General features: G+C 37.8%; 1 protein-coding gene across 1 annotated transcript in view; it reads right to left on the bottom strand.

Annotated features, from left to right (window-relative positions):
* Positions 1-26,124, bottom strand: part of XPO4 (exportin 4) — a 126,801-nt gene that overhangs the window by 47,924 nt on the left and 52,753 nt on the right. Inside the window, exons 5-7 of the mRNA XM_011951329.1 lie at positions 15,931-16,047; positions 15,065-15,218; positions 658-770 (exon numbers count right to left, since the gene is read on the bottom strand). Coding sequence (XP_011806719.1) covers positions 658-770; positions 15,065-15,218; positions 15,931-16,047 — 384 coding nt within the window. The remainder of the gene's footprint in view (positions 1-657; positions 771-15,064; positions 15,219-15,930; positions 16,048-26,124) is intronic.

Below are 26,124 nucleotides of genomic sequence, written 5' to 3'. Positions count from 1 at the left end.
CTGCGTCTCCCACTTTCACTGACACACAGGTAAAAACTATCTGCATATAACATGAAGACAGCATCTGCGTCTCCCACTGTCACTGACACACAGGTTAAAAGTGGAATTTCCCCGAGGCCACACAATGTGCGATACTGCAACTAACTGAAGGCAAAAGCAGGTAAGATAATCTGGCTGTCTTCTATTAAGTCTGATATTATAGATTTACAAAAATGCAAAACAATGCTATTCTTCTCATTAAACTTGCTTTGTTTTCAAAAATATAGTTAATTAAAATGTTACTTATGTTAACATGTAATTGTATCTTATTGTTACTTTTTAACATTATTTTGTAAAGTTTCGTTTGAATTTTTAATAGGATAAACATAGCCTATATAAAGAGAAGTTCTTTGGAGTTCTCAATAATTTTTAAGAGTACAGGGGGTGCTAAAATTAAAAGTTTGAGAACTTCTGCTCTAGGATATTAAGCCCTTCATAACTATGTGACATTTTTATAAATTAGCAAGAAACTTTTAAAATAATTTCTATTTAAGCAGCTATATTGATGAGAAGATAAGACTTTAGGGGAGAAAAGCAATCTGTTTTGTTTTACTTAAGAAACACGCCAAGGCATTTCCTCTATGGCTCTTGCTACCAGAGAGGACAACTAAAACTTACTGTGAAGAAAAGCTCCATAACTCTGCTGTCCAGAAGAGTCTCCCGCCAGGACTCTGTTGGCTTCAACAGCACATTTTGCGAGGATTCAAACATAGCTATATAATGTCTGCCCAGTTATTTGGTGTCAAGGTCAACAACAATAACATTCTTACTTTGTCTAAACTATAAGTATATCCTAAATATAACAGGAGCCATCTAGAAAGAATTTGTAATGGTAACAGTTTAAGCCTCTTCACATATGCTACATAATTCATGCATGAAGCTAAGGAATAAAAGGCATTAAATGCCTGGGGGGAAAAAGAATGTTACAGGAATGTAAGGTAATGCTTTCATTGTAATTATGTGTCATGCTGTAGGCATACAGAAACTTTGAGAACCAGAGAATTTAATGGTGGCAACAGAAGGAAATACTCTTATTGCAAAGCATATGCCAAAATTCATGCAAAAAGAATCAATTTCTGCAAGTTTATCCCATCATTTCCCCCAATATCTTGCAACAAGTAACACCACATATACAAAATGTGAGTCTCACATTGTTTACTTGGAAAAGTAGCATTTTTCCAAAAGAAATATATTCACTGGGAAAACAAAAGAACAAAAAGAGTAAACACATATAACACCAAAGAAAAACAACTCCCACAGGTCACAGTATCTAACCATCAAGACAAAGAAATAATTCGACAAAAAACTTCATAGATGCTTATTTAAAATTCCCACAGACTAAAAAGCAATTTATATGGTGTTCAGGCATTCAATTTCAAACATGCTTCAAACAGAATACTGTTTTACCATAAATAAAGCAACCATCATATATATGTGTAGGTTTTTATGAATATGATTTATTGATACTGCCACAGTAACTGAGGCTTTTAAGAAATGAGAAAACTCCGCCAGTAATGGTGGCTCACGCCTGTAATCTCCGCACTTTGGAGGGCCGAGGCGGGCAGATCACCTGAGGTCAGGAGTTTGAAACCAGCCTGGCCAACACGGTGAAACCCGTCTCTACTGAAAATACAAAAATTAGCTGGGTGTGGTGACATGCGCCTGTAATCCCAGCTACTTGGGAGGCTGAGGTGGGAGAGTCGCTTGAACATGGGAGGCGGAGGTTGCAGTGAGCCATGACCACACCATTGCACTCCAGCCTGGGTGACAGGGAGAGGTTCTATCTCAAAACAAACAAACAAACAAAAAACAGTGGCTATGCCACTTCCATTGGTAATCAAATGTCCAGCTAAAATACTTCGACTATGCAATATTCACATCACTCAATGAGAAATCTTAATGACAATCACCCAGAGCTATCGTCTGAAAAAAGTAGATAGAAATTCAAATACTATATTTTGAGTAAAGTCTAAATCGTTATTTTTACAGAAAAATTATTATTCACCGAGAAAATTAAAGGCTGTAATAATGCTCTGGAAATCTTTTGTTTTTTAAGATTATTTCTTAACCCCCTTTAAAATAGCTAGTTCTATTCGGTCTCTGAAGAGCAAGGAGGGCACTATGAGTTGTTTCAAGAAGAAAAGTCACTGCTTGTTTCTGAATAGTCACCCCCAAAATCTTCTGCAACTCTATCCGACTGGTTAACAAAAGTGAAACTCAAATCTGGTTCATTTAAACTTCCCTTCTCTCTTCCTTTATCTGCCCCCTTGTGGAGGTACAGGGAAAGAGGTGAAGGCCAAAAAAGTGAAAAGAAAGAAGCCTGATTTTAAAGAGGGGAAAAAAATCAGCCCGTGAACACTAAGAGCTATCAACAGACAGTGAGTCCATTTTCTTATGAGGCACCGATCGTGGTCTAAGGCCAATGCTGTGTTCTTCAACCAATACTACAATATACTGATTTATCGGACACCTAGGATTTGCTTCAAAATAGTCTGGGGATGGCAGAGCACAGATGAAACAAGACTGGCTGTTTAAAGCTGGGTATTCTCTCTACTATTGTATATCTTTGAAAGTTTCCACAATAATGGGATGGCAAAGGCTTTAGTATGTGAAATAAATCTTCTGAATAAGGCAATCAACTATTTGTGTTGTGTGTGTGTGTTTAAAAATGAGACAGCATCTCACTATGTTGCCCAGGGAGGTCTTGAACTCCTGAGCTCAAGTGACCCTCCTGGCTCAACCTCCCAAAGTGCAAGGATTATAGGCATCAGCCAGCACACCTGGCCAATTCTTCATACTTCATAAAAATTTACATATATTTCACTTACTCTTTCCTAGTTTTATTTCTCTTTATTTTCAATACGCCAAATCTAACAAATGAAATAAACGTATGTAACATTTTCAACCAGGAAAGTAATGGTTTTGTAATATTTCGTATGCTTATAAAAGGTGTTATGATTTTATTTTTAAATTAGCTAGGATATGAAACAGATAAATGGGTTCACATAACCATAACAAAATGGTTCGCCTCAAACCTGACCATTTACCATTTCAGTAGTTAGCAGATGTATGATCCCTGAGAGTAAGAAGGCAAATACTTCAGGTACTATAACTGCAAGAGAATGAAAGCCCAAACCTCCCTTCAAGAGCTGCAGACAGTTCAAGTAGAGAGGAAGAACACAGGTGGCAGAAGCGAAGGGAATCATATTCATAAATTTTGCTACTTCTTCGAAAAACTCTATTCCAAGTAAATGAGGAGAATCTCTCACATTCTAATTATGCCTTCCAGGTATAACACAGCAAGGGGGGTAACAGTGTGTTTTGGTAAGAGAGAGATGATAACCTAAAGATTCAATAAATCTAGCGGCCGGGCGCGGTGGCTCAAGCCTGTAATCCCAGCACTTTGGGAGGCCGAGACGGGCGGATCACGAGGTCAGGAGATCGAGACCATCCTGGCTAACACGGTGAAACCCCGTCTCTACTAAAAATACAAAAAAAACTAGCCGGGTGAGGTGGCGGGCGCCTGTAGTCCCAGCTACTCGGGAGGCTGAGGCAGGAGAATGGCGTGAACCCGGGAGGCGGAGCTTGCCGTGAGCTGAGATCCGGCCACTGCACTCCAGCCTGGGCAACAGAGCCAGACACGTCTCAAAAAAAAAAAAAAAAAAAAAAGATTCAATAAATCTTACAAAAATGTCAGTGAGAAAATACAGGAAGAAATCTTACAAAAGGAAACTATTAAACCTAAACCAAAATTCTCGTATAATTCTCTCCTCTACCTTTTTATAAATTATAGAAAGCATATACTCTATTAATACTTCTGGTTATTTACATTATAACCATTTACATTGTAATTGATTTATAATATAAATCAATTATTTACATTAAGGGAAAATGGACATGAGTTTTAAAAAGGACTTTTTCCAGATATAAAATGGAATTCACTCTAATGGCTCATGTAACATCAGATTCAAAATAACCCTGAAATCTGATTTTTTAAATCTTGGTCTAGCCTCTCCTAATCACGGTCTGTTTTTCAGCACACTGTCCCTGGTGCCCAATTCTGTGGCCAATTTTCTTCAAATGTTGGTAACCAGAATATTTTTAAGATTATAATTCCCTATATGTGGCCAAGAGCATAGGAGATTTATGAGTTAGTATGTAATATCTATCAGAAAATACTTTTCCCCATAATTATTACAAAGCTCCGTGTTACTTTTGTTTTCCAACTCCAAACCTGGAAAGGATTTTTATCTCTGGCATGATGTTGGTCTTCTAACAAGAATGCACATTTGTAATGCTCCATGCAAAGAGGCTACACTTACCTTCCACTGAAAAACTAATCTACAATACCACAGACTTCACCACCTTCTATCAGCCAGCCTGGCAATACCACTAATAATACCACTATTATATACCATAACAAAAATGCACATGTACTATATTATACTTTTTATAAGATACAATTACAATCCTGTAACTACAAATCATATCCCACTCTACTAAAAAAAATTAATATTCCCAAAAGCATTTAAATAGTTAAACATAAAACAAAAAGAACAGTATAATAAATGTTTATATGGAACAGCATTAAAATGTTTATACAGAACAAATGTTTAAAGACAATGCTACTCTGACAATATGTTTTAGTCATCAGATTGTACCGTGAAACTGCTGAAGTTGCTGCCCCTGAATAAGAGACTATGCCGGCTCTATGTGGGAGGGAGGCTTACTATGCATTGTATAATGTTTACTGTTACCTAAAATATTGTTATTATTCATGTACATGCATTACTTTTCAATTTGAAAAAAAACTAGTGAAGAACATATCACAATGTGGGCAGAATAACGATATACGAATCTGGACCATATCTTTACATTCAAAATAATATAAAGAATTAAGGTAATTCATTTTTAATCAGGTATTCTCAGACGACTATTTCTATCTGTATGTATAAGAAATAAACAAATAGCATTTCAACCCCAGATAATTCTTAAGGATTCTTATAAGAAATCAAAAAATACCATTTCCACCCCAGATAATTCTTAGATTCTTAACTTAAAAAACAAAGAGAACCACTCCACCAGAATTCAGAAATCTAGCACTACTATTCTTAAAGCAGTATTTTTAAAATAATTTCAAGGTTAAATAAAGCAATACTTTCATTTTAAAATAATTTTAATAAAACAATAGTTTCCTTTTAAAACTTTCAAAAGTTTGATTTATAGTCACCACTTTAACATTTTACAATATCTGGACATTACATTGCTTTATCTTTTATAACAAATATGTCACCAACAAAAGAACAGTTTGACAATGAACTGATTATTCACTAAACTGTCTCTCATTATATGCTAATCAAATTTTATGAGACACACAAGTCACAAAAGATTGGAACTAAATAGCTATTATTTCACCAAAGTTCAAACGAGAGTATAATTCAAGAATTTTCTTGGGCTATGGCTTTATATATTTTTCTAAAATAAATACTGAATGCATACAATTTATATTTTTATCAGAATGATTCATTTGTAACCAAACAAACAATTCCATCAATAAGAAAGCCAAACAGAGCTGCTTTCAGTCTTTTGCTAACCCTCTATCTTAAAAAAAATCTGTCATACACATCTGATCTTACTTTACCTTCCCATGTTCTCACCAAATCAAAGAATCAGGACCTTCAGTACAGTGATTTTTTTGTGGGGGGTGGTCTCTGTACCAAATACAAGTCCACTCCCTCGTAGCAAGAGTTCCGGCAAGGGATCCAATTCTGAAGTGCTAAAACCCAACCAGTCTTCTAAGCTCAACGCCATCATAATCCCTCGGAAAATCAGTTCCAGCTACATATAAATTCGACTGTACCACAGAAGAGTGAAGAATCAACTCTCCATTCCCTGCCCCCTCTCCCACAACAATCCTATCTAGCTCTAAAATTCTCCACTTAGGAAAGCTCACCAACTTCTGAGAAATCAAAGGCATATATAAATGTACCACCTGCCCTATTCTGTAACTGCATGGCCAGAGACAAACACACACCAGGCCAAGAGCCAGAAGGACAGCTTAATCGCACCCTGTACTGACTGTCACCGGATAATCCTACTAAATCTTCTGTCTCAAGTTCTCATACAACAAACGGCATTATCATTAAATACGTACATCTTAACATGAAGGGGGGAAAACATCATCTTTGGAAATACACAGGTCCTTAAATATGCAATTAAGTTTATCCACTAACACTTTCAGTAAGGGTATCGTTTATGATTGTGAACGACACTCAAAAAAAATAATTAAATGAGGCATACAATAGCTACACATTATCCTCAAGCAAATATGGACAATCTGAAAATTTCCTTTGCCTATTCTTATGATTACTTTACAATATAGATAGATCTTGTAGCAAAAATGGGCATTTCACATAAGGAATAAATGCTTTGCTCCCTTCATCTTTCCATACTATTTTTTACCCTACTTCATCAGTAAAACAAAGTTTTAGGAGGTACAGCAAGCCCATTTTCTTTCTTAAATATTTAATCCCTTTCGCTATTAAATTTTCTAACAACAAAAACTGCTACTTCTCCTTCTGGCACAGCACAGAATCAATGACCCCAGTCTTCCACAGACCACACAGTCCAAGCAACCACAGATCCTTTGAAAGACAGGAGTGACCTTACCTGAATGTTTTCCCAAGACTTGCCTCCAAACAGTAAAGGCTGGCTTTACTGCAAATCCAATTTAGGTGAAAGCTTCTGCATCCCATTACTACTCTATAATCCAGTTAGCTTTCCCCAAGAGATTAAGTTTAAAAAAAAAAATAGTTTACCAAAACCAAATCAGATCCACAAAAATAGAATACCAATAAAAGGCAGTGTAACCAAACTAAAAAAAGAAATATCACCGAAGCCAACATACCACACATACCTGCCAAACATTCTTGTTACAAAACGATATTGTCACTTATGATTGGGATTGCCAAAACCCTTAAGCATTATGGACACCAGGTGAACTACTAGCCGAACTATATTTATCGTAAACAAACATCCGAAAACTGAGCTAATACTTCTGAACAATTAGGATTGCCAAAACCCTTAAGCATTATGGACACCATGTGAACTACTAGCCGAACTATATTTATCGTAAACAAACATCCGAAAACTGAGCTAACACTTCTGAACCAGCTTCCTTCAATAATTAAATAATAAACACATAATAATAAATATTTACTGAGCATCTGTGCTAGGGTCTAACAATGCAGTGACCAAAAGCATGGCCCATGTGTTCATGGAGCTTCGTGCAGTAGGTAAACAGACACCATTGTTCTCCCTCAGTATCCGGAGGGGGACTGGTTCCAGGACCTCCCGTGATTACCAAAATCCAGAGATGCTCTGATATAAATCCACAGTCTCTATTATAAAACGGCATCGTATTTGCATGTAACTTATAAACATCCCATATACTTTAAATCACCTCTAGATTAATTATCACACCCAATACCATGTAAGTGCTATGTACATTGTTGCAGTCTTTAAAATTTGCATTTTTTTAATTGTTGTATTGTTATTTTTTATTTAGAATATTTTTGATCCTCAGTTGAATCCAAGGACGTGGAACCCACAAATCTCGGGGGCTAACTGTACTTAAATAATCAAAGGAATGAAAAATTACAGCTGAGAAGGGAGCGAAATGGGAAAAAAATCATATACAACATGCATGGGGAGAACATAGCAAAAGAAAGCCAACCTGGTCTAGGCTGAAGTACAATTAGGAGATGATCAGGCAAAGACAGAGGACCCAGGCAGAGAAGCAGCATGTGCAAGAAACAAGGCAGAAGGAAAGTGGCCTGCGAGTGCAGCTCTACCAGAAGAGCTATGAGAGGGAGGCGGTGACGAGACCGCCCCGGACCCTGGCGCCCACTTTCAAATGGGGAAGATGGTATGATGGAGGGTCACAGGACTAGGGCACTTTCTTCGCACAACAGTGATCTAAAACAGAATGAGAAGCAAGTGAATTGTCTCCAGAGTCTCAGAGTAACACGGGGCTACAAAGTGCAGAGGAATTCACTCTCTGGGCCACAGAGTGATTGTTAACATCTACCAAATCCCAGAAACTGTGGACTTTGCACCACTGGGTCTGGATAGGTGGATACTTTCATAAACCACCTGCTGCACATAGAAAACGCACATATAATAACCCTTAACAAATATCATGGTTTGCAGATAATATAATCATGTATATAATTCATTAGCATTAATAAGCAAGATTACAGGATACAAGATCAACATACAAAAATCATTTGTATTTTTCCCTGTACAGTGTGAAAATGAAATTTAGAAAACAATTTACAATTGAATAACAAAAAAATACTGACAAGTCTGAGCAACACAGCAAAACCCCATCTCTACAAAAATCAGCCAGGCATCATGAAGCGTGCCTATAGTCCCAGTTCCTCAGAAGGCTGAAGTTGAGAGGATCACTTGAGCCCAAGAGGTCGAGGCTGCTGTGAGCCGTGATTACACCCCTACACTCCAGCCAGGGTAACAGGGTGAGACCCAGTCTCAAAAAAAAAAAAAAAAAAAAAAACTACTTAGAATACATTTAATAACCTTTTACTCTGGAAACTATGAAACAGCGTTGAAAGAAATTAAAAAAAAAAAAAATAAATCCAGGCCAAGCACAGTGGCTTATGCCTATAATCCCAGCACCTTTGGATGCCAAAGCAGGAGGATCACTTGAGCCCAGGAGAGTTTGAGGACAGGCTGGGCAACATAGTGGGACCCTGCCCTACCAAAAACATTTAAAAATTAGCCAGGTGTGATGTGTACCTGTGGTTCTAGCTACTTGGGAGGCTGAGGCAGGAGGATCACTTGAACTCAGAGGTCAAGCCTGCAGTGAGCCATGATCACGCCACTACACCTCAGCTTTGGTGACAGAAAAAGACCCTATTTGTAGAAATTAATAATAATTTTTAAAAATCAGAAAACTTAACTTTGTTTTTTGTTTGTTTTTGTTTTAAGAGACAAGGTCTTCCTCTGTTGCCCAGGCTGGAGTGCAGTGGTGCAATCATAGCTCAAGCCATCCTCCTGCCTCGGCCTCCCAAAGTGCTGAGATTCAGGTGTTAGTCACCGTGTGCTGCATCTACTTTCTTTTTAAAGGGTACAATGCCAGGTAAAAATAGACAATAGTTGGAAGAAATACTGATTACTCAAAAAAAGAGAGGACAGAAGAAAATACTTCACAAGGGCTTTATACATATGTGTGCTTTAAAATTCTATCATTCTCCTTGCAATTCTATCAGTTTAAAAAACTATAATAAAACACATCTTACCTGTCGGTAACAGACGATGGTGACTACCTGATTCCTTGAATCATCATCTATCTTTGCTTCCCAAACACACCCTGCCTTGTTCTCCCATCCACTTGTCTTAATTGGCTTTCTTATTTTCTTTTGCTTCTTCCTGCTTTTTAACTACTGATGCACCTAAAGGTCCTGACATGGATCCTCTGCTTCTCCTTGGACCATCTCTCTTATTTCCTTAACTTCAAGGGCCCCATCATAGCACTCTCCCACAACTTTATCTCCAGCCCAATCTCCCTCTATAATTCTACCAACAGTGCAGCCGACCTGTGTGAAGTGGGTTTCTAAACCGTGGCATCATGGGTACTTTTAAAGGCTTCATTAAGACATAATTCACACAGTACGCAATTTACGCACTGAGTGTCCAGTTCAATGATTTTAGCATATTCACAAATTTGTGCAACCACGACTGTGATCTAATCTTGGAACATTTCCATTGTGCCAGAAAGACCCCGTATGCTTTAGCAGTCACCTCCTACGTTCTTCCAATCACTCCAGTTCTAGGTAACCACTAACCTTTCTGTCTCTATAGATTTGCCCATCCTGGACATTTCATACAAATGTTATCATAGAATTTGTGGTCTTTTGTGAATGGCTTTTTTCCCTCAGTATAATGTTTTTTACATATGTTGTAGCATGTATCAGTAACTCATGCCTTTTTATGACAAGTAATATTCCCATGATACGGATATACCACATTTTATTTATACATTCATCAGCTGATAGCCATTTGGGTTGTTTCTACTCATATAGTATGAATAGCCTATTCATATAGTACTGCTCTGAACATTCATGTACAAGTTTTTGTGTGGATGACTATTGATACTTTGGGCCCAATAATCGCCTGTGTGGGGCTGTTCCATGCTTTGCAGGATGTTTAGGATGTTTAGCAGCATCCCTAGCCTCAACCCAATAGCTGCCAGTAGCATTTCCTGAGTTGTTACAATCAATATTGTCTGAAGACACCACCAAATGTACCAACCATACAAAATTGTTCCTAGACGAGAATCAATGTTAAAGAGTTATGATTTGTTTTCTTTTTCTTTCTTCTTCTTCTTCTTTTTTTTTTTGGAGACAGTCTCACTCTATCCCTCAGGCTAGAGCTAGAGTGCAGTGGTGCAATCTCAGTTCAACTGCAACCTCTGACTCCCAGGCTCAAGCAATTCTCCTGCCTCAGCCCTCAAATAATTGGGTCAACAGGTGTGTGTCACCATGCCTGGCTGATTTTTGGTAAGAGATGGGGTGTATTAGTCCGTTCTCAGGCTGCTGATAAAGACATACCCGAGATTCAGCAATTTACAAAAGAAAGAGGTTTAATTGGGCTTACAGTTCCACGTGGCTGGAGACACATGGAACAATCATGGCGGAAGGCAAAGAAGAACAAGTCCTGTCTTACATGGATGGCAGCAGGCAAAGAGAGAATGAGGAAGACGCAACAGTGGAAACCCCTAATAAAACCATCAGATCTTATGAGACTTATTCACTGCCATGAGAACAGTATGGGGGAAAGCGTCCCCATGACTCAGTGATCTCCCGCCCGGTCCCTCCCACAACACATGGGAATTATGAGAGTACAATTCAGGATGAGATTTCGGCGGGGACACGGCCACACCACATCGCGAGGTTTTGCCACGTTGCCCAGGCTGGCCTCAAACCCCTGAGCTCAAGCGATCCACCAGCCTTGGCCTCCCAAAGTACTGGGATTACAAGCATGAGCCACTGCGCCCGGCCAAGTTATGATTTCTTTTTTTTTTTTTTTTTTTGAGACGGAGTCTCAGTGGCCGGATCTCAGCTCACTGCAAGCTCCGCCCCCCGGGTTTATGCCATTCTCCTGCCTCAGCCTCCCGAGTAGCTGGGACCACAGGCGCCCGCCACGTCGCCCGGCTAATTTTTTGTATTTTTTTAGTAGACACGGGGTTTCACCGTGTTAGCCAGGATGGTCTCGATCTCCTGACCTCGTGATCCGCCTGTCTCGGCCTCCCAAAGTGCTGGGATTACAGGCTTGAGCCACCGCGCCCGGCCCCAAGTTATGATTTCATTAGTGAAACTTTGTATGAGCATAAAGCTTGACCTAAGAACACTGTAATACTTAACTATGATAGCATTAATGCCCTTAAATATGAATATCTAATATTTACTCTTTACATTATTTTGTCAGTATCTCTCTATGCACATCCTAGAGCCACTGCTCAGTCACCTTCAGCTGGTTTTCCCAATATTTTAATTAATATTTTAATACAATATTTTATATAAGAAATTACCTTTTCGGGCTGGGCACAGTGGCTCACACCTATAATCCCAACACTTTGGGAGGCCGAGATGGGCAGATCACAAGGTCAGGAGATCAAGACCATCCTGAGGCTGGGCACATTGGCTCACGCCTGTAATGCCAGCACTTTAGGAGGCTGAAGGAGGAGAATCACTTGAAGCCAGGAGTTTGAGGCCAGCCTGGCCAACACAGCAAGACTCCATCTCCACAAAAATTAAAACAAAAAAATTAGTCAGGGCCAGGTACGGTGGCTCATGCCTGTAATCCCAACACTCTGGCAGGCCAAGGTGGGTGGATCAACTTGAGGTCAGGAGTTCAAGACCAGTGTGGCCAACATGATAAAATCCATCTCTACTAAAAATACAAAAATAAGCTAGGTGTGGTGGTGCACGCCTGTAATCCCAGCTATTCAGATGGCTGAGGCAGGAGAATCGCTTGAACCCAGGTGGCAGAGGTTGCAGTGAACCAAGATAGTGCCACTGCATTCCAGCCTAGGCGACAGAGCAAGATTCTGTCTCAAAAATAAATAAATAAAAACAAAATTATCTCAATATAAAAAGATACAAAAAAGAAAGCAGATTAGAAAAAATTATGAATGGGGATTGTTACTGACAGTCTCATTTAACATGACACCATTCTAAATTATCAAAACACACAAACATTTTCCACGATTTATTATTTGTCTATCCTAAGAGACAAATTTTATTTTATATTTTATTTTATTTTTATTTTATTTTATTATTTTATGTTGAGACAGGGTCTCTTCTGTTGCCCAGGGTGAGTGCAATGGCATGATCATGGCTCACTGCAGCTTCAACCTCCCAGGCTCAAGCAATCCTCCTACCTCAGCCTCCCGAATAGCTGGGACTACAGGCACACACCACCACATCTAGCTAATATTTGTATTTTTTTTGTAGAGATAGGGTTGTGCTATGTTGCCCATGCCGGTCTCGAACTCCTAGACTCAAGCAATCCTCCCACCTCAACCTCCCAAAGTTCTGGGATTACAAGAGTGAGCCACCGCATCCAGAAGATAAACCATCTTTTAAAAGGCATCAATTCAATACTTTTAAACTAAGTTAAATTTGATTATTTAGACCCTCTGCATGGTACAAGGCTGTATAATTATTCCATTCTTTCCTTACTGATTGAATAGTAGATCTCCAGGTAATTTCCAAAATTAGAAATTAGTCAGAATTGAGTTCCTTGAAACTGATTTCCCTAATGAGTGCTAAATCTGTAGCTTAGTTTAATCTCACTGCCAAGTTCTTTCTCCCACACTTAAAGTTAATCCACTCAAAGAATACTTAGCTGTAGTGCAGTCAGCCAACAAATGGCACTATATGAAAAGGTCACACAAGAACTCACTTATAAGCCATGAAGCAAAATATCCTAAGTCAAAAACCAAGATACACTTTCTTTAAACAAGGAATTATTTCCTTTGGCAACACTGCAGTATTGCTTATCATTTTCAGATGACAGGTTTTCCAAAGCTTTACCTAAGTACTTTATAAAATATTTTGTGTGTGTGTATCTTTTAGACAAGCTTTGTTTCCAAACTCCCAGAGAACTGTTTCTTTTTATGAAATAGTCACTCTCTACCAACTGTATTTTCCCTTAAAACAGACACTTTAAAATATATGCAGTGTAACTTTTGTTGATTTTTTTCCCTACATGTATAATTAATATTTTGATAGCTCCATATGGACTGATATTTTTAAAATATGTCTCAAGGTTTTTCAGTATCTTTTCTTTCCCCACTGAAAACACTGGAGCAAGAAGTTGAATCCAATCTCTCTCCCCAACTGCAAGATCCTGTTGTGGTGGTCCCCATAGCTATCACCATCGGCTCCCCTGAATAAAGTCTGCCTTACCAACTTTATTTAAAAAAAAAAAGAAAGAAAGAAAGAAAAAAAACCTGGAACAAAAATAGTGACACACTGAAAGGGAAAATTTTTTAAAAAGCAAACCTAAGTAAGTAGGCACCTCTTGACAACCAGAAAGAATTAAGTTAATATATTAAAGACAAAAGGTTGGTTATTAGGAGAAAGATGATTGCAGAATAAGAACAAAAGGAAACAGTGACTGACCTTGCTGTAAGCTTTGCCCCACAATGCAGCAGCTCACAGTGACTGCTTTCGGGAAAGAAACCTGGAGAACTCGTGGTTGAAGGCGTCAGACTCACTTTATCTGACACAGCCTTTCTACTACGTGAATAGACTAAGTTTAAAAGGAAGAAGGAGTTACACCCCACCACACTCCTTTAAATGTCATAATTTTACCAGCCACAAATAATTAGTGAGTTTCTATGTATGTAAACGTAGCTCCTCTTGGCTCTGTTACAATAAAGATGACTCCCATCCTAGATCTCTGATCTGACTTCACATCTATTTCCTGTCTGCTTATCATCGGTCTTTTTCTTCTGAACAGACTCCCAGATTAAAGACATCTAGAACAGGTCACATTAAATTTCCTATACCACACAGAGACGTATTGGATCAACAAAGAAGAGTGTAAAAGACCCCTAGTTACATAATGAACTATTTAATTCAAGAAGGCTATTATAGAGCTCAATAAATAGTAACTAACTCCTGAGTGTTTTAAATGCAGTTTCATTTAATCCACACAACAATCCATGCCCCCATTTTACATTTGGAAAAGCTGAGACTCAGAGAGGCTCAGGTGATTTGCCTAAGATCAGCAGAGGCTTGGATCCAGATCTGCCAGACTTTACACAACAAATGGGTAGCCACTGTATATCATTATCAACAGGCAGCAGATGTCCCAGCATAGCAAATGAGAAAGCAGTTCCTTAAAGTTTATGAAATACAAATATCTCTACTTAAAGAAACTAATTTAAATAACAGATACATGCATTGATAATACAACCCACTTAAACTTCTGAATGATTTCCTAAAAGCAAAATTCTCATCTTTTTATACTGGTAAAGGCCCTTGAAGAATAAACATATTACTAACTTATTATCTACACTGCACTCCAAACTAGCTTTAAGTTAGTCAAAAAAAAAAAAAAAAAACAAACGTAATTACATGTCCAAGGAAAAACTGATTCAGTTTCTTAAAAGGTGCTTTCTACCTGTTTTCTTTTCCTTCCCTAAGAATATTGCTAATTCTAAACTAGCAATAGCTCCGTCATCCACCACGTTTCTATGTATTCAAACCTCTTCTACAAAGGAGTAAATAAACTTTTAAATTTTCTAGTGTTATTCTAGTATCCACTGTCTTTTGGCATTGTAAGATAAAGAAATTAAATTCTATTTCTTAAAAAAAATCTTATTTTCTTTCAACATGTTTTATAAAAGCTTCAGAGGTTAAAGACTCCAAGCTGTAATTAAGTCACCTATGAAAATTACCACAGATAAACTATTAATTTGTTAAAAGGATATAATTTGGAGGAAGAAAGTTCCAGCTCAAGACTTGATTGGCGAGTGCAAGGTAACGCTGAAATACTGAAGACATCTGAGCATTGAGGTTTTCCCGCCTGCTGAACTCTTGCAGAACTTCAACAGTTAACATGAAGATCTGACGAAGGTCTTCCTCCTATAGTCAATAAATCACAAATATTTTATATGAAAAATTTTTTCAAAATGTATTCCCTTTTAGAATCATGAAACAAAACAAACACCTTAAAATTTCCAATGGAAAACACAATTTCCTTAAGAACGTGTTCCATTGTTAGGCCTCTACTTGTAATTTACATCGCAGTATGCTTTCAAGTGACGCCAGTTGGAATACATGTACTCGAATATAAATGCTACTTCCATAGAGAAGAGAGTCTTTGACAACTACTGCAGAGCTGGAGGAGTCAGTTGCTATAGTGCAGAGCCCTAGGATTTAAGCCAATGCCTTCACATAACTTTACTCCAGAGCCAAACAATACATACAAGACAAAGAGCCCGCACCATCTGCAATAACGTTTGAAATACATGGCCTTCTGGCATTCTTCCAGACCTATTTTTAAGGCCAGCAGAGTCCCATCAATTGAATTAGTTATATCTAAACACAATAAGAAATAAATAATAAACTAAAGATCTTTATAGAAGTATTTTTTTAAGACTAGAATTAAACGAGTAATTTTAAACCATCAACTACATTCACCAAACCTATCACTTTATCCTTTGAAATCAAAAAACAAATCCTGAAGTACAGGCTATCATTCAACTACATAAAAATATTCTCACGTCATTAGGAATAGATGGAGTAAAAAGTGAATGATCCGATAATTAAAACTCAAGAACAAAACTACCAATACCTGAAAAACTCTTTTGCAGTTACCATGGAATTCCATGCTCAATCCAATGTTGCTAGTTTTACTTGAACTTGAAAATTCACTCAATAGTGCAGTCAGAATAGAACAGGCCAGAGTTTGCTGTAATTATTTGATAAGAAATAACTGTGAGGCATTACGGTTTCAATGCTTTGTTTCAATGCATTTGTTCAAACATAATAGAACATTTTCTCCCTAATTTTAGATCTTCCACTGCGTCTTTAGATCTTATAAGTCAGAAAATTAGATATGACAAAATAAACATTAGCTCTCCTTTCTAAGTCGTCTGGTCAGTGTTAATAGTACTTCCTCAAATGCAGTTATACAAATCCATCCAAGACTTGAACTCAGGACACACTGTTCCTACTCAATAGTGGAATTCAAACGATATTTTTAAATAATCAGTGTTGAAGGTATTATTTTGTTAAATTTGCAGAACAATCTATATCCTCATTTTACATTTGAGAGAAGTGACTCAAGAGTACTTATCTAAGGCCAGCTGAGATTTCAACCCATGTTTGTTTGACTCCCTGTTCTGTTTGTCTCCCTGTTCTGTTTGTAAAATGCATTCCCAAATCGATGAAAAGTGAAACAAATTTTATAGTGTCCATTCCAGAATTTTATAGCCAGGTGATACCCAAAATTTTTTAAAAAGAAAAATGAAGATTTTCCTTCTTATTGGTTCTATCCAACAGGCTCCTAATATCAAATCATTGATTTTATTCCCAGACTATTTAGCGTCAAGGTATCAAGGATGGAAAGAGGATACAAATTATTCTGGCAACTTTCCAGGAGTTAAACAGAAATATGCACACTACCTCTGAACAACCGAAAGATTAAAGTCAAGATGATACTATTTATGCAAGCTTATCCAACAGCTGAACACAGTCATACCCACCCACCAACTGCAACATCTTTGTTCAGAAATGCTTCTGATGTCAGTACCTTGACCTTACAGATACTTATCTTGGCAAATCTTAGCAAGTAACTTAATGATATTAAATTCCTAAAAATTGGCATGAAATATCTGTTGAAGGTGACTGATGGTTCTGTGAGTGACTAATAGACAATTTGTCCATTTTGTGTATGTCTGAAATTTTCCTTTAAAAAATGAAAACATAGGTCAGACACAGTGGCTCACGTCTGTAATCCCAACACTTTGGGAGGCCAAGGCAGGCGATCACCTGAGGTCAGGAATTCGAGACCAGCCTGGCCAACACGGTGAAACCCTGTCTCTCCTGAAAATACGAAAAAATCAGCCGGGCATGATGGTGGGCACTTGTCGTCTCAGCTACTTGGGACGCCAAGGCAGGAGTATCGCTTGAACCTGGGAGGTGGAGGTCGCAGGGAGCCGAGATCGCGCCACTGCACTCCAGCCTGGGCAACAGAGTGAGACTCCGTCTCAAAAAAAAAAACGTAAACTTAAGTTAAATTCTTATTTGCCTCTTAATCTCAACTAAAACAAGCGTGATAGCTAATATTTATGAAAGGCACAAAACCCCATACATTAAGGAAGTTTCTCAGACTTTTCCACACCTGGAAGTAAACGGAAATCTCCAGGGAATCTAGGAGTATGAGTAATGCCTTCTGCAACAACAGAAGTTCTCTGAAAGCTACTGGTTTGGCATAAACACACACATTTTGTAATTTTACTTCAAAATATACATGACTTAATATAAAAATGTCCCCTCCTCCCAAAATCTTCAAGAAACCCATTTAACTGCCTATGTATGGCCCCAGGCACTTGGAGAGAAAGAAGCCAGGCACTAAGGCCTCTCACAGGAAAAACAGATGATCACATATTTCTGTCGTTTTCTGTTTAAAGGGATCTCAAACATTCAGAAAGTACAATCCCTTCATTTTGTAGTTAACAAAATGGTTTTCAAAAATTTTCTTTTAAAATGAGTAATGATTATAGTGCCAGCAATTAACATTAGATAGATACATTTAAGTAACATCAGGATCAACTATAAACATGATTTTTAAACATAGCTAGGCTTTGGGGAAAGTACACGTTAAATCAAATTAATGAGATTCAGAGAAAAAAGTTAATTCACAATGATCTAATGATGAATCCCAAGATCCTAGGATCCTAAAAACAATTTTTCATTTAGACTCAGCTTTCCACTTATCCTAAGACTCCAGTCAATAAAACATTATAAAAACATCTAAATGTTTGAGAAAACTTGTCTTACCAAAAACAGAAATTAATTTCTGAATCTCAGATGAGATAACCTATTAAAAACAGAATTCACATACAACATATAAAAACCTGCAAGCTGAAAGAACCTAGAAGCACTCATTAAACAAATTCTTATTCTTACAAATAAATAATCTATACTAATTTTTCACAATTTACAACTTTCCACTCACAAGTAATTTACAACTTTCCACAGATTGTGTTTTACTGCATTTACCACAAAATGGCTTACTTTAAAACTACCACCATATTCAAGTTTTCAGGAACATCTCTCTAATTAATGATCACAACCATATGTATTCACAAAAGCTTTACTTTTTTACGTGAAACAAACATTTCCCAAGATAACGTGTGGTTTATGGTCAAGATGAGAAACAAATGAGTGAAGGAGAGGGGCAGGGCAACGACAAGTGAAAGCACTGCTAAAGCTCCTCCTGCAACTACCAACTTCATCACACAAAACAAGGAGCCCCGGTGGCATGGGACTGCTTTTTAGTTACAGCAATGAATATATCCCTCCAAAACAGCGAACTTCCATACTAATGAAGTACAAATTCACCCATAAAAACAAGTACCTTCGTAATCGATCAGAATTTAGAACAAAATGCACTTACAGACTTAGCCCCCTGAACACATAAGAATCTTTTGTTTTAAAATAATTTTTTCATCCTACAGAAATATACTTCTATCTTAGAAAAACCAGATATTATAGAAAAGCACAAAGAAAATAAAATTGTCTACAATCCTATCATCCAGGAGTTATTACTGTAACATTTATAGCTTTCCAATTTTTTAGTGCACAGATATAAATTTTTATATACCATTGATATCAACCCATATATAGTTTTACATTCTACTTTTCCACTTTATATCTATGAAATAAGAAGAAAAAAATCTAAAAACAAGTGTGTTCTATTTAAATATACCAATTAAAGACTTAAGAAATACATAAAAATAAATTATCATACAGCATTGTTAGAGGTATTGCAAGAAATCAAATATTCCGGCTTTGACTGTACCTACAGTTATCAGCTTCCAAAGAACTAAAACTCAATAGGATATTTTCATCATTAAAAGATACCAAATAGTATAAGCTCTCCTTAATTTGGAAATCCTGTAGGAATATGAGATTACCATCATAAATATTAATCATACTACACTGGTCTGGCCCAAAGGTGCCAAATGAATAGAGACTCCTGGAGAATGATGAATAATTAAACACTGATTATACATTAAGAGAGCAAAGTACTTCAACACATATCAACAAAGTATTTCTCCCTATTCACAGGGGAATTAAACATATCACTAAATGTCTAGGACTCACTTCTAAATATGTTTGCTCATTTTCAATATTTAATTATGGATTAAATCCCCTTAAAATGAAGTTACTCTCACATTGTGTTGTAATGAAGATAGCTAGGGAAGCAAGCCAAAAATAAAACTCCCAAGGGAGAACAGAGGACAGCTTCTTCCCAGGACAGAGAGAGGAAAGAAAAAAACACGAAAGCATCAAATCTGCCTGGAGGAGATCACCAGCTTTAGCTTTTCTTACCCTTGAAGAATGTTCTTACCTGCCTCCTTCAGACTGCTGGTCTCAGTGGGCATCCCAAGTGTACCCCTAACTCACCCTCTACTGACCAGTATCTTCAAGTGCTGCCTCTCTGGCCTTTGTCAAAGTCAGAGCTAGATATTTTTCTCTATCAGAGACAGTGGCTCTGACACTTAAGACAGCCGGAAACAAAAGCTGTACTAATTAATGTCAGTGAAATCGGATCAAAGTTGACTAACTGATTGATAAAAGAATGCCATACTAAAATTCACAGGAATTTGCCCAGTACAAAATACAAATCTTAAGACTTTTAAGAGGTTAATACAACAATACTTCACTTATCTAAGATCATGAAGAATTAAGTTCATATCTGTTAATTTTGTAAATGCAGCAAGCAAATATTTTGAATGAAACTTCCTATAAATTTTTCTTAAGGAATTATTTCTATGGCAATTATTACATGATATTATAGTTAAGTGACCACTTGGAAGCTACCAAAACATAAGGGGCCTTCCCCCCGTTGGCAGTGTGGTGCCAGATCCCAATGCTTGTTGATTTATGTCTGCTTCACAGCTTTTCTCAACCATCCTTTGCTGTTGTCTGTCCCTCACTGCTGCTGGCAATTTGACTGCCACTAACGTGTAGTTCTAAATGGATCATTTTCATTTGCTCACAAGTTAGAAACCAAATAAAACTTATTAAAATTACATCTAAAATAAATTATAAATAAAAACACTCCGCAGGACTCTTTTAGGAGTCCAATACAAGAATCCTGTTTAAATCAGTTAGAAAATCTGGGCTCTAACAGTCCAAGATTTCCTTCTTCAAATAACTGTGGTCAAAGCCCTTCATGTACCTTGACCTCAGCTTTCTCACCTATAATAAGGGCTACCACCCTCTGCCCTTCCTAATTTGCGTAACTGTCCTAAGGCTCAAATTGGATAATGCTTAAAAACACCATGTAATTACACCAGCTTACAAGAAGGTAAAGTAGCAGCTGTATTTTTTATCATTATAAAAAATAACAACCACCTATTTCGGTTTTTTAAAATTCTATTCCTTGATGACGATCTACATTCTGCAAAATTAAAATTACTAAATGTGTTACACCACTTAAAAAAGAGAGCTATAACTGAAGCTGTATCGATAATTAAAGCAATATAGCAGATGTTCAGTAAATGCTGTTTGGATTAATGAATCAATGTTTATTTCTATGCCCAGCACCATGTTCACACAACAGAAGTTGGAAACTAAATGATGTGTTCCCTATTTTTTGGTTGTTTATACATTTCTACGAGAAAATTTTAATATGTCAAACAAGTAGAAGACCAATGCAATGAGGTGTCAAGGTTATTTTTAAAAAGTCTAATTGTCTTCTTTCATTGAAGTACTGGAAATTCACAAGTTAATTCACTGGCTAACAATTTAAGTAACTCTTATCTTCACATTGCAAGTCTTATAGCAGTATTCTCATTTATTTCTAGCAAAAGCCATTAATTTCAAGCTAGTGAAAAAATGCCCTTCAGAGATAGCTTGCCTCACTCACCAACTTACTGTCACAAGCCCAAGATACTCAAACACTAACTCCAGCTGACAAAATAAAATACTCTTGTTCAGAGAGAGGATTGTCTCTTATAATAGCCTGGCTCTTACCCCAGGAGCTTTATTACCAAGAATAAACTTTATGAAAGGTTGCCATACATAAAGCAGACTTCCAGCTGCTCTTCTATGCAAACTTCAATGAGACTTATGATAAGAGAGATTAACTTGGCTATCACATCCAGGGGCTGCCGTAGACAAGTGAATTTCTCACCCACTTCTCTCTAGTATGGCAAAGAGGAAGAAAGGATACTTAAATGCTAAATTAAACAGCTTTAAAAGTGATTTAACATATGCCTACTGCTTTCAAAGGAAATAAGACAAATATGAATTATATATTTAAATATAGATTAAAATTTTAACTTAAAATAAAAAAATTCTGCTACTTTCCTAGGAAGGCAAGTTTCCATATCCCTCCCAAGTTAGTTTTGACAGCAGGTCCGACACTACTGCAAACTGAGACGAAATAACCATGGTAACCTTTATAATCATGGAAGGAAAACATCATAACTGCCCACAAGCTTCAAACAACATATTATTTAATAATCATACAGGCAAGAATTAATGAAGAATACATTATTTTTTATACAAATTAGATATAATCTTTCCATAAAACTGTAGAGAACCAAGTCTTTAAGAAACTTCTGAAAGCATTTAAAGAAAGGCTAACGTGTTGGTTACCTATATTTTTTAAAAACACGCACAAATTGGCAGAGTGTAGTGGCTCACACCTGTCATCCTAGCACTTTGGGAGGCTGAAGTGGGTAGATCACTTGAGGTCAGGAGTTCGAAACCAGCCTGGCGCAAATGGCAAAACCCCATCTCTACTAAAAATATAAAAATTAGCCGGGCATAGTGGCATGCGCCTGTAGTCCCAGCTTCTCGGGAGGCTGAGGCATGAGAATCGCTTGAACCCAGGAGGCGGAGGTTGTAGTGAGCTGAGATCATGCCAATGCACTCCAGCCCGGGTGACAGAGCGAGACTCTATCTCAAAAAAAAAAAAAAAAACCACACACAAATGATTAGTTTTCACTCATAGCATAAACATTTTATTCTGCTTTTCCATACTTAAAATATTGTTGGAGAGAAAAACACATGATTTACTATAGTTCACTTCCCAAGATTCTATGAAGAAAGCAGTGACAGACTACTAGGGAGAGAACACAAATACTTGCTGAATAGAAGTGAATATTATCACATTTATTTTACATATTATTGAACTAATGCCTAGAGAAGTTAATTTAAGTTAGGTTGGCAATAAATGGCAGAGCTGGGATTTAAACCCAAGTGTGAATCCAAAATCAGTGTTCTATTATACTACACTGCCTCGAAACCTGTATAAATGCAAAGATGAGATGAGTACAGGGAAATGGACCATCAAAAATCAATTCTTGGCTGGGCGTGGTGGGTCACACCTATAAGGCTGAGACAGGAGGATCACCTTGAGGTCGGGAGCTCAAGACAGCCTGGGCAACATAGTGAGACCTCACCTTTACAAAAGAATTTTAAAATTAGCCAGGTACAGTGGCACGTACCAATAACCCCAGCTGAAGCTGAGGTGAGAGGATCACTTGAGCCCAGGTGATCGAGGCAGCAGTGAGCTATGAACATGTCACTGCACTTCAGCCTAGGCGAGACAGCGAGGCCCTGTTTCTAAAACAAAACAAACAAATGAAACCAATACGCTTCAAAAGCGAAGGGGGAAAAGCCAGACTACACACAGACAGTTTCTGGCCAATGACAGTCGATGGAAATGCCCCTCTAGAAGAGGTGTGAGGGGAAATTAGTTACCTAATTTTTTTTTTTTTTTTGAGACAGAGTCTTGCTGTGTCCCCCAGGCTGGAGTGCAGTGGCCGGATCTCAGCTCACTGCAAGCTCCGCCTCCCGGGTTTACGCCATTCTCCTGCCTCAGCCTCCCGAGTAGCTGGGACTACAGGCGCCCGCCACCTCGCCCGGCTAGTTTTTTGTATTTTTAGTAGAGACGGGGTTTCACCGTGTTAGCCAGGATGGTCTCGATCTCCTGACCTCGTGATCCGCCCGTCTCGGCCTCCCAAAGTGCTGGGATTACAGGCTTGAGCCACCGCGCCCGGCCCTGTTACCTAATTTAATGGTTCATGAGGTCAACCCTTTCTTCATCTATAGAAAACCTTCAGTTAATTTTCTCTACTTTTCAAATCTCTCTTAAAAATCACCTTTATAAAGAAAGTTTCTAGCCAATACTAAATCAATGCTCTGATCAGTTATCATTCTCCCTTCTTACAGAGGTTTTAATCATCTTGTTCACTGTCATTTATGTCTGAGACTAAGAAAATACTAAGTAAATTCTTGAACCACTTACAAATTCTTAACAGTCCAAGAAGAAGAGAGGATGATATACGAAAATGTCTCAACTTCATTTTTCAGGCCTTCCTAATGAGCTAGTTTCAAGCTACTGGGCAAGGACAAATAGGGGCAGTGTATGCATTTAACTTGCCATATAAAGTAGAGAATATTTTTCACATTTAATGTTTTTAATATAGTCGCCAAAATAAATTTCATCCTGCAATCCTGAAATTAAATTCTACTTCCCACTATTGATTTCCTATTGTTATAGTAGTTCTCAGCCCTGGTATTAAAAATTTGACTTTAGGCCAGGCATGGTGGCTCACACCTGTGATCTTTGGGAGGCCAAGGCGGGCTGACTGCTTGAGCCTGGAAGTTCGAGACCAGCTTGGGCAACATAGCAAAACCCTGTCTCTACAAAAATACAAAAAAATAGCTCAGTGGGGTGGCATGCACCTGTAGTCCCAGCTCCTCAGGAGGCTGAGGTAGAAGAATCACCTGAGCATGCTGAGGTCAAGGCTGCAGTAAGCCAAGACTGCACCACTGCACTCCATTGCCTAGGCAATAGAGCAAGGCCCAGTCTCAAAAAAAAAAAAAAAAAAAAAAAAAAGAAAGGAAGAAATTTGACTTTAAAAATATCTTTGGAGTCTTTCATGAGATTATTACATTTATCCACTATTCTCAAAGTGTACACACTATGAAGAGAGCAAAATCCTATCTAACTGAACAGCTACCAGCTACATCTGTTCCAACCATTCTCAGAAGATCAGTTATTTCAGTGGCTCAAAAAAAATCCAATTGCCAGGTTGCAGTGGGACTAGTTTTTGTGCTGGGTCAAATTACCCAAGGGGAAAGGAAGCAGAGAACTCAGTTCCCAAGTATGTGCTCATTCCTGAGAGAGGCAAGGAACTCTTGATCCTTTGCCTGTGCCGTCCCAGTACTAACAAGCTACTTGTAGGGGTGAGGGCAGGCCGCATAAATTCTACCCCAATACCAAAACTCTGGCTGGAATGATCACCAAACAAACAAGGGAAAGGTATTAGTCATAAATAGACAGACCTCAGAGTTACTAGTAATGTTCCTCAAGTTTAAATCCTGTCTATCACAATGAGCTGGACTCTTTTACTGCAGCCGGTCAAAATGAAACAAGATGTTCTTATGTGAAATCTAAAATATGAAGTGCAGCTTGATTCAGAGTATTAGGGGTAAAGATAGTATTTCCAAGTAGCAGCCTCAGTTGCAAACCTTTTCTCTGCTAGTTTTATCTATGTATATCGACCACTTCTTTTTCCCCATGCTATCTATGATGACCACCATTGGATAATGCACATGGCCATTAGTGTGGAAGCAAATTCTAACAAAATTCATAGAAATGACAAGATTACCATTATACAACTCGTGTAGGTACTGCTGAAGCATCAGCATCTCATGAACAAAGCTTATAATATTTGGTATATTATATTTGGTATATTTGACTATTATGGTATATTAGATTATAATATTTCAGAACAATTAAAATAATGATTAATATTTATGGCAACATGGAAAATACAGAATCAAACGAGAAAGCAAGGCACACCACATCTATATTATGTATATACATTAAAAAAGACTAGAAGAAAACCTAAACAAATGAAAATTGCCTGATAGCTTTTTCACTTGTTTTATGCAGATATCCATTACTCTTGCTATAAGGTTATTTGTGTAACAGAAAATATAAATTGTTAAGATTTATAAATACAAATAGCACACTTAACCACAGTGGGATTACCACTACTTAACAACTGGCTGACTTCATGAAAAATGCTTTTACAGTCAATTGATTTACCTAAAGCTCATGACACACTGATCAGAAATGGAGACTATGTCTACCACCACAATTGACACTACATAGCTTCCCATGGCCAGGCACAGTGGCTCCTATCTGCAATCCCAGCATTTTGGAAGGCTGAGGCGAGAGAATCACTTGAGCCCAGGAGTTCAAGACCAGCCTAGGCAACAGAGTGAAACTTCGTCTCTACAAAAAAATTTTAAAAATTAGCCAGGAGTGGTGGCTTGTGCCTCTAGTCCCAGCTACTCAGGAGACTAAGGTGGGAAGACTGGGCCCATGAGTTCGGGGCTGCAGTGAGCTGTGATCCTAACACTGCACTCCACAGCCTGTGCAACAGAGCAAGTGAGACCCTGTCTCAAAAAAAAAAAAAAAAGCTTCCTACCCAGGTACAGCAGCCCGTACCTTAATCCCAGCTACTCGAGAGGCTGAGGTGGGAGGCGGGAGGAATGGTTGAGCCCAGGAGACTGAGGTTGCAGTGAGCTATGCACCACTGCATCACACCCTGTCTCTTAAACTAAAATAAAAGGAGCTCCCCATAATTTTCACCTCAAAAATTTAATATGAACTCTTCTTAGGTGATTACTTTCAAGAAATATTCCCACTTCATAAAACAAAATCAAAATGACTTATAGAATGTAAAGATTCAAACATATATACTTTCTTTTTTTTTTTTTTTTT

Source organism: Colobus angolensis, unplaced genomic scaffold (genome assembly GCF_000951035.1).
Source record: "Colobus angolensis palliatus isolate OR3802 unplaced genomic scaffold, Cang.pa_1.0 Scaffold318, whole genome shotgun sequence".
Taxonomy (NCBI): Eukaryota; Metazoa; Chordata; class Mammalia; order Primates; family Cercopithecidae; genus Colobus; species Colobus angolensis.
Note: the sequence above shows the minus strand (reverse complement) of the source record. Positions and strands in the feature narration are given on the sequence as shown.